This window comes from Terrapene carolina, unplaced genomic scaffold (genome assembly GCF_002925995.2).
Source record: "Terrapene carolina triunguis isolate 2854851 unplaced genomic scaffold, T_m_triunguis-2.0 Scaffold838, whole genome shotgun sequence".
NCBI lineage: Eukaryota > Metazoa > Chordata > Testudines > Emydidae > Terrapene > Terrapene triunguis.
In genome coordinates, this window is record NW_020665189.1 from 4,972,812 (window position 1) to 4,982,771 (window position 9,960).

The window sequence follows — 9,960 nt, forward strand, 5'->3', positions numbered from 1 at the left end:
ACCCTGGGTTGCATCTTCAAATGCCCTGGAGAAGGGCTAAGAGTAGATGGACCCTTTCTCTTTGTGGATGCTCTGTTTCTTCCCCTTTGATGGTTCCAGTGAATACTGTGCTTATTCCAGTAACTGAAGTCAGTTCTTTGAAGGTGCACTCAACATTAAAACATGATTGTAAAATGACACTGTGAGGTCCATATTTATGTCCCATCAGTGAATTGCACCAGACGAGATGTGTTCATCTGCAAGGCAAAAGATGTCAGGTCTGATTCTGATCTCACTTACACCAGTTGTCCACCAGTGTTACTTTAGTGTTTGGTAGGTGTTGATGAATCCTTTGCATTCCAAGTGTTCGGAGAAAAAGGACCAGACGGCAAAATGTTGTTTTCTTTAGAAGACATTCTCTTACATAAGTTACTCTAGCAGTGTGGCTATTCTGTTATTCAGTCCTCAAAACTTGGTGATATTTTTCAGGTATTGTGCATTCATGAGTTGCACACACAAATCACACAATAGACGTGCAATCCTGAGTTGTGTGTGTAAAAGTATATGTGCATGCACAGCCCCAATTTACATGGTCTCATTAAGTGTTTTTCACTCACTTCACAATAGTTAGGCCTTCTGACGGGCAGGTACCGATTGGGTTTACAAAGTGCCTAACTCCCATCAAAAGTCAGTGGGAGTTAGGTGCCTAACTCACTTAGGCATTTGTAAATCCCACAAGGCACCAAAATACTGTCGTGAATTGGTGCTTGATATCTAGAACGCTGTCTTCCTGAATAAACTGCAGTGAGCAAATGTTCTTGAAGACACACCCAGAGCAGATCAGTTGAACGTGAAGCTGCCATTTCACTCCTCCTCTTTTCTAACCAGAACACCATTTGAACTTGTAAATGTTGTTGATGGTTTCAGCTGAGAGTAGGCCTGGGTTTAACCATAATTAACAAGTTCTTTGGATCAGGACTGTTTTCCTGCTCTGGCATCCCTGTGTACCCCACCTAATTCTCTACTGGCAAACTTCATTGACTCCAATTGCCTGATCTGCACATGCCATAAGGCAGTGAGGCATCTGTTTGTCCTCCTGTGTGCCTACAAGCAGTTGCACCCAAATTCATTGTGGACAAAACAAGTGAAGGCCAGGTTTTGAAAACTGGCCCCCCAGTTAAACACATTACTTTTAGAAAGAGAAGCAAAGTGGATCCAGAGTGTGGATTCTTTCAGAATGGCTCCGAGCCACAGACTGCCTGAAGGAACAGGTGTGGTGTAGCAGGGCATGGCAGAAGTTCTCCCTGACTGTTGTTGATCTGTGGTTTGCTCCACAGGCAGGAAAGCCACACGTGGAGCTTGGACCGGACGGAGAGCCTGACTTCTGATTCGCAGTCTGGTATGATGCTCTCTTCAGTGGGAACCAGTAAATGCAACAGCCCTGCCTGCGTCGAGGCCCGCACACGGCGAGGAGCTGCGTATTGCGTTGAGGACTCGAGAAGACCCACGATGCAATACAGGGATTCGGTGGATTCGCTGCGAGACTCGCCACACAGCGAGAGGTCAGCCCTCACTGCTTTGTGCCATCAGCTCTGGGGCTGATGACTCTGTTATGGGTTACTAGGGTTCGCTGGTGGAAGTGAAGGACAGTAGAGAGGGGCATCCAGACCAGATCCATGTTGGACATAAGATACTGCACCAGAGCAGTGCTCCACTTGGGCTGGTGTCCTGTCTTTGAGAATGGCCCATAGCAAAAGCTTCAGACACAGATGCAAAACCTCTCGCAATTGACAATTATGCAATAGCCTGCCCGTGGTGGAAATTTCTCCCTACCACCAAGCAGTTCATGTTGCTGTATGGTATGCCCTGAAGCATCAGAGCTTTTCTCTCTTATACATTTTAAGTGTAAATAATAGCAAAAGTTTGACGGCGTCAGGGTGACTTCTGGGGACAGGTTGGGGTGTAGATCTTCTCTCAGTCCATGGCTGAAGACTCCAAGCTTGCTGACCACCACTTATTCAGGAAGCACAGGGAATAGAATTCCTCTCCCAAAAGAGAAGCCCCTATCCTGTGAGCTACAGAAGCTGCTCCAATAGCTTAGTACAAAGAACCTGCAGCCGCGAGCAGCTCTGACACATTCCAGCCAGTAAAGAGCAGCGCTACATGTATGCATCAGCCCCTACTGGTCATGGCCTAGGGATGGAAAAGTAGCTGATGATCCAGGCAGGGAACTAATCTAAATGAAGATGAAGTAGAGGGGAGGGGTTGGATTCACGGAGGATTGGGTTGTTTTTAATGGTGAGAGGGGACTGCCTGGATTTGAAAGTCTTCACCCTGGCTGGCTCACTACTAGCTGGGCTTGTTACATCGGCTCTCAGCTGGGAAAGGTGATAGATTTCATTTTCCTTTTGGAGGGAGGGATTTTTTCCAGCCCGGCCCCCCAATGCTGCTGCATACGCCCAGGATAGGCACTGCATCAGGCTGTCATGGAGACCTCATGCAGGATCCCTCTCCAGCCCTGTCTTAGGGAGCACGCTGGGGCTGGGAGGAATGTGTCAGAGGTGGGAGGGAGTAGAGCTGTGGGGATTCTAGCCAGTGCTGCTGCCATAGGCAGCCAGGGAGGTCCTGCCTCCATTGCACACTCGCCCTTAGATCAGCCTGGAATAAGCCAGAGCCTCCTCTCCTGGGCTGCACCTGTGTGTGCTCCACCTCCAGAGAGCCCCAATTGCACGTTGAATATGGACAACATGGTGAAGGCTCGTGTGGGTCTCCCAAGGCTGGGGGGAGGATCAGGCTGTACCAAATACACCGTGTCCAGCGCAGCAGATAAGACACAGACAATGCAGGGGGGAAGGCCAGGGGAGCAGAGTACAGCAGTGCTGTATGCAAGTGCCACAAGCCTGGGGGCAAACAAGATGAATCGGACAAGCTGCGTGCAGGATTGATGGCCCCACTGGTGTTGTGGAACCAATGGGAGACAGTCAGGAAAGCTGGCCTATTGAGTCTGAAGGCCATGCTCTTCATAGGAGGAGAAAGCCAGACACATGCCTGTGCTAGGGGACAAGGGAGTCACCTTCTAGTGAAATCTAGATGGCAAGAGAAGAAAACGACAGCATGGGCACTCTGGGTCCCAATGAATGAGAAAGGAAATAACAGTGCCCGACAAGTCTCTGGCCCAGATCAAAGCAGAGAAAAAGCAAAGACCAGGCCCTTAGCCAAGAGATAGTGGAGACAGGAAAGGTACCGGATATGGTGTTAAGCATCCTGGTGGTTTGAAATACCAAGATGTCTGAGGTGGATGCAGCCAAACCAGGGGGCATCAATGGAGATTTAACATAAACTCCACTGAAGTGTGCAGTGAAACCTGTTCATAAAGGCCACCAAAGGGAAGCACTGTATTAGTGCTGGTTACAATAGGTGGCCACAGAAAGCAGCATGGTTAATATGGAGGAACACTCATGGGGCTAAGACTACCTGGCTGTTAAGACTGGGGAGGGTGGCTAGCTGGGGCCTCTCAGCATAGATCTCACTCACTGTGCCTCTTGTTTGGCAAGGTGGAGAATACAGTGAGAGGCACGGTCACTTGCATTTGCTATTAACCAACTAAGAGTCATAGCAAAGCTGAGCATAGGGGAGAGCCAGTGGGGAAAGGATCTCTCAGGGCTTAAGCTCCTAAGGAAGGGGAACATGGGAAGCTGGAATCATAGGGCATTTTACTGTGACACGTCTAATGGTAGGAAACCGAGGCAGTTAGTAAGAAGAAGCCCCACAGAGTGAGGTACCAAGGGAAAGATGGAAATAAGAAGGATGATGCTGGGTGTTGAGCGGTTCTTCCCACCACGCAGAGTGCACAGGTTCACAGACAGACTCCTGTGCTGAAAAAGTATGTCATTTATTTGCTGCTTCAGTGAGTGATCGGTCCATCAAACCAAGGCACAGCATAGGGTTAAATGCAAGTGACCCCCATATTTGGGTGTATTATATTTGGGTGCTCGCCTTAAATACACAGTTACAAAAGTTATTCATTCTATATTGTATAAACACCTTTCTGCCTCGCACTAAGATTAGTTTGCCAACTCGGTTGTTACCTGATTGGATTGCTGACCCAGTTGTTTATCTGATCCGATTGCTGGCTCAGCTTTTCAGCTGGCTGTTCTCTTTCCTTGCCAGACAAGCAGGCATCTTTTCACATACATCCTACATATTCCATCCTACAATGGGGGACCAAAGAGTAAAAAGCACAAATGCAAGTGTGTGATTTTAAAGGGAAATCCAGAACAAGAAAGCAAGCCAGTGACTAAAAGAAGAGCTTACAAAGGACTTGAAAATTGAACTTTGCAGAGGCAGGAAGTGAGGTGGGATCTTCTAGAAATCAAATAAGGGAGACGAGAGAGAGAGATTGAAATTCATAGATTTACAGAATCTAAGACAAGCAGGGACCATGATGATGATCTAGTCTGAGCTCCTATATAGCACAGGTCAGAGATTTCATTCCTGCTTCAAGCCCAGAAACCTGTGGCTGAAGCAGAGCAGATAGAACTTGATCTAGAGATCCCATGTGAGGGAGAATTTACCACATTCCTTAATAAGGGGGAGAGGGTGTGTTTGATGGATGTGAGAGAGGGAACGAGTCAATGGAAATAAGATTTCTACAAACATATCTAGGAAAAGAAGAAAGGGGAGGGAAGTAGAGGAGCTCTGTTAAGGGAGGAGGAAAACCCAATCCAGAAGAGTGCTGGGATGGTTATAGGACTGAGGGAAATCTGAGTCATTGTTCTAAGGCAGGGGTCGGCAACGTTTGGCACGCGGCTCACCAGGGTAAGCGCCCTGGCTGGCCGGGCCAGTTTATTTACCTGCTGACACGGCAGGTTCAGCCGATCGCGGCCCCCACTAGCTGCGGTTCACCGTCCCGGGCCAATGGGGGCGGTGGGAAGCCGCGGCCAGCACATCCCTCGCCTGCGCCACTTCTCGCCGCCCCCATTGGCCCAGGACAGCGAACCGCAGCGAGTGGGGGCCGCGATCGGCCGAACCTACCACGTCAGCAGGTAAATAAACTGGCCCGGCCCGCCAGGGTGCTTACCCTGGCGAGCCGTGTGCCAAACGTTGCCGACCCCTGTTCTAAGGCTTTATCTAGATTCAGTGCGTGGGTCTCTTTCTTTCTTCTCCGTCCCCTCTATTCATCCCAGGTGTCTGCACCTTTACAGAGGTAACTGACCCGATTCCATTGCCTATTGGCTTCTTTCCTGAAGCTCTGATCTCTGTCTCGGAGCTCTTGCCACAATCCCCACCTGCTGTATTTCAGCACGTCTCCCTCCCTTCGGCCCCATCGCTCTTTTCACAATCTCTAGGCTGACCTCGCTGCTGCTCTCAGCCTCCTAGTCCCTTCCACACATACACACGGCTTCTCTCCTTTCAGTTGATTCCATCAACCCTTTCATTTCTCACAACTCCTCTCTTGATTCCGGTGCCTCCCTCTCCTGATGCTCTGTCTGCCCTTTAATCCCTTCCCTCTGCATCTGCTGCTTCTGTGCCTGCAGCCACGCTGCTGAGTGCCCTTGGGCAATATCCTAGGCCTGCACTGAGCTCCTCCATGTCAGTTCTTTCTAGTGCTTCCAAAGCGTGGCATCTCTTCTCCTCCTCCTGCTCCCTCCGGACACCTCACCCTCCTCTGCCTGCTTCTCTGCCCAGCAGCTTGTCAGTATTTCCCAACCGCCCATAAGAACTCTCCCCTGCCTCTGACCCTTCCACCTCTAACTCCACCCTTTCCTTCTTCACACCACTCTAGGCTTCCCAGGCCTGACTGTGACTCTGCCTCCAAACCCTCCACCCCATTGCTTCCCATCTCTTGTCCTCCTCCCCTGCTCTTTATCTCTAGCTACTCCCTCTGTGACTCCTTTCCATCTGCCCACCTGCACCAACTGTCTCCCAGCCTGGAAATAAACTCCTTGGGATGGACTTGTCTCTCTACCTACCATCTTAGCTCCACCACCCTCCTCCACTGGCTTTCTGGGTTTTACCACACCTCCCTACCTGCCTGGGTTCTGACTTCTGCTCTCCCTCAGACCCTGAAGGCAGAGGATCTTGATCTCTCCTGCTAAGTATCATTAAGGAGCTGGTGAAGGAAATGGAACGTGTGGCGAGAGCCTTCCCTGATGTCCTCATGAGTTCTCAATCCACAGAGGAAACTGCAGAACCTATTAGAATTGGACAAAGGGCAAATGTGAAGCAAACCCAGTGACCGCACAGCTGGGTGTTCCATTGCAGATCCTAGCGAAGTCGAGGAGGTTCAGTATCCAAATGAAACCGCTGGGAAAAGGGAACCTAGCAACTACAGCTGAGGGGAAATTTTCAGACAACGTTCCTTTTTCACTGAAAAATGCAGATTCAGGTTGACCAAAAATGTTTTCAAATTCACGGAATTGTTTCAGTCCAACAAAAAAAATTCTGAAAAAATCAAAATGTTTCAAATTTTTGTGTGTGAATTTTACTTCAATTTGATTCAAGAAAGAAGTTTAAAAAGTTAAGAAATTCCTCAGAAACCAAACAAAACCTTTCATTTGACCCAAAGCTGGATTTTTTTTTTTTTTTTTTTTGTTTTTTTTTTCCCCCCCCCCCCCCCCATTTTTCGGGCTGGCCACTGACCTGAAAAATTGGTTATTTGCCCAGCTCTGCTAGCCACCAGCTACCATGGCACAGATCAACCAGGTGATCAGATCCCCCAGTAGAACTACAGATGCTGTGGTCCAAGGCAGCACAGCAGCTGACATTTACCTTGATTTCTCTAAAGCTGTTATTACAGCCCCCGCCCCCCAGCATGTAGAGAGGAATGCCAGCGTGAGGGCAAAGACTGGCTGGCAGGCTGTAGGCTCTACAAGCAAACACGACACCCTCAGAACAGGGAAAGCATCAACAGGAGCCAGGCTCCAGGTCTGTGCTACTAAACAGTCACTGTAATCCCTGTGGAATGAGTGGGGGCAGGACATGAGCTCCCCCTGAGTCAGGGCTAGATTCTGCCGCTAGGAAGCAGAGGTGCGGTGCACAGGGGCAGCCCAGAAGCAGGGACTCAGCGTGACTCAGCCTCTGTTTCTCCCGGGGGGGCTTTTTGGGAGCATACACCAGAGCAGTGGCTCCACCAACCTGCGGGAGAGCACAGTGTGCACTCCCCTTTGTGTTCAGCTAACAGGTGTGGTGGTGGGCATAGAGTGACAGGACCATGCCCCTCCACCCTGCCCACTTGTGGGCAGCTAGCACCCACGTGGGCACTTGCAGGGAGCGAGGTGGTCCCCAGTTGCTAGGTGAGGAGGGCATCACCTTTCATCCTCCCCAGCCCCATCCCAACAGGGGTTGGCCATCATCTGTGCAGCCAACCCCAAGCTTGGAGGGCTAATAAGCAGCAGAGGAGCTCTCCAAGCAGCACGAGTGTTGTGGCAGGCTGGAAGAGCCAGGCAGCTATAAATTAGATGAGATTTAGGATACTAAATGCAAGGTGAGGCACCGAGGGAGATCCCATAATCAACCCAGATAGAAACAGGAGGCTGCTGCTTAGAAAGCAGCCGTGCGGTCAGAGAGCCCTGCAGGTTAGAGCGGAGGTTATTGGAGATGAGCTCACGCTCTAATGCTCTTGCTAACAGAGCAAATGAAATCCTGAGTGCGTGTCTATAAATAGAGGGATCTCTCCTAAGCCAAAGGAGGTAATAAGGGTGTTTTATACAGCCGTGGTGTGAGTGTGCTGAGGATATTGTGTGCACTTTGGGACCCTGTGTTAGAGAAAAGCCATTGCAGAGCTAGAGGGAGGGCAGAGAAAGGCACTCGAGGGTTTCACAGAGGACGAGAGCCTGGGATGATGCTGGTGGAAGGGCAGATATCAGGAACGTTACACAAAACATATGTGTTAGTAAAGCAGGAAAGGGACTGCCCTGGCGCAGAGGGAGGGGGAGAGCCAGAGGACAGGTCTGGAACTAGGGGCCTAACCCAAATCCCATCAGTTTCAATGGAGAAGGTCCCAAAGTGGATCGTGTGACTATAAAGGTCTGGGTTGTGGCTGTGTAGGGAGCATAGCAGAGGTGACCTGTCCTGGTGGGAGCTCTCTGAGGCATTGCCTCCTAGAGCATAGGCAGGGGGCAGCTCTGCACCCTTTGAAACAGGGTGGCATCAGCATGGCTGGGCAGGGCCAGCCATGGTTGCTGGCACTAAGTGTGCCAGAGAGGCTGATTCTTCTGGCAGCACTAGACTGGCATAGTCCAGGGATATGGACTGTGATTGTCCCTGGGCAAGGGTACAGGTGTCAGGGAGGGCATGCTGCCCTTTCCTCTTCTCCTTGTGCACTCGTCCAGGAGAACGATCAGGCAATGGATGTAACTGCTGAATGAGGCAAATACGTGGGTGAAATGCTAGACATTGCCATTGTATGTCTCTAGGGATCTTTTCCAACACAGCCATCTAGGGCTTTCTCATCTAAGAGCAGGAGTACAGGAAAAACCCAGAGAGGAGAGAGAGGCTCCTGGTGGGGTCCCATCTCCTCTGTATCAATTTGTTACTTGTGAGATGGTGTCCCTCCTCTATGTGATGATTGGCTTATGTTCCAACCCCCCTGCTCCACTGTACCTCCAGTGAGCTCCATGGTGTCACACTGGTGAAGGGGCTGCAGGACAGACCCAGCATGCACCTCTTTTGTGCATATCATTTAAATGAGCTGTGTGAGCGTCAAAAAGCTACAAACCCATGCAACTCAGGAGAACTTACTGTCTTTGAGTTGTGCTATAAACAAGCAAACAAACACTGCTCTGTTCTGTGTCACCCAAATATACAGTCATCCCGGGCCATTTACGCTCCAGCTCTGTGTCACCAAAATGTAGTCATCCTAGGCTATTTATGTTCCAGCTCTGTTTCACCCAATTGTACCGTCATATTAGGGCCATTTACTTACCACTTTTCTATTCTATCTATAAAATGGCCCTTTCCATATAGCTCAAAGGCCAAGCACAAAATCTAATATAACCCCACAAATCAGCCACTGCTTGGAGGGAGATCAAAGAATAATCCCCTCCCACCCATCTCATCCTCTCCCAACCAGCTCCTCAAGCCACTGTTCTGAGGACCTTGCAATGCACCCAGGATGTTAACAAACGTTGGGCTTGATCCTCCAAGGTGCTGAGTACCCCCCATTGCATTGCGTTGCATTGTGTTGGTAACAGAGACACTCTTCTCTTTGGCTCTTGAGTGGTCCAGCCCTTCAGCATGGGGTTAGAAGCTGCAGTTTTGCTGGAAGTGGTATCTTTTGGAGGAGCCGTAAAAGTAACATTCTAATTGTTTCTGGTCCTAAAGTTCCCATGGCGCTTTTTGCAAGAGGAGGGTTTTGAGCTCCAGTGTCATGGGGAAATTTCACCTTTGTTAATTAAATTTACCTATCTAAATTCTCACTGTTGCTTCAACTGAACGTTATCCTTCACTTCCTAAACTGTTGTGCAGGGTGGCTGGCATTGCGAGATGGATGGTGAATCTTACCTCGGAAGTGGCTAGATTTCATTGGTGAATGTCATAACCCCTGTGTTAGCTTCACCCCAGTATAGACACTCAGAGCATCCAGTTTTCACATGCAGGTAACTTAAGCTGCTGCACAAGATGCTGGCATAAGACCATAGGGCTCACCGTACCAGATGGGACCAACAGTACAATGGGTCTATTCTCCTGTGAGCAACAGTGGCCAGCACCAGGTAGTACAGAGGAAGATGTAAACCCCCATTCTGAACAAATATGCACTCACATGCCCATTGGGCTAGTGGGCGACTTCAGATGTCCAAATGGAGGGCTTGTATGGCCTGTAATAGGGCAACCACTTTTGGAAATAGGCCTTACAGTCTGTAAAATGACTTGGGACTTGGTTCTTCTGGGTGAAATTTAAAGCATGAGGGCGCGGGTCTGTCAGTTACTGTGTGAGGGGCGTGTGTGCATCAGTTACTGTGTGTGGGCGTGGGTGCATCA

General features: G+C 49.7%; 1 protein-coding gene across 1 annotated transcript in view; it reads left to right on the forward strand.

Annotated features, from left to right (window-relative positions):
• Positions 1-9,960, forward strand: part of NRG2 (neuregulin 2) — a 279,171-nt gene that overhangs the window by 268,285 nt on the left and 926 nt on the right. The window contains 1 exon segment of the mRNA XM_026660842.1: positions 1,317-1,541. Within this exon segment, the coding sequence (XP_026516627.1) occupies positions 1,317-1,541 (225 nt within the window).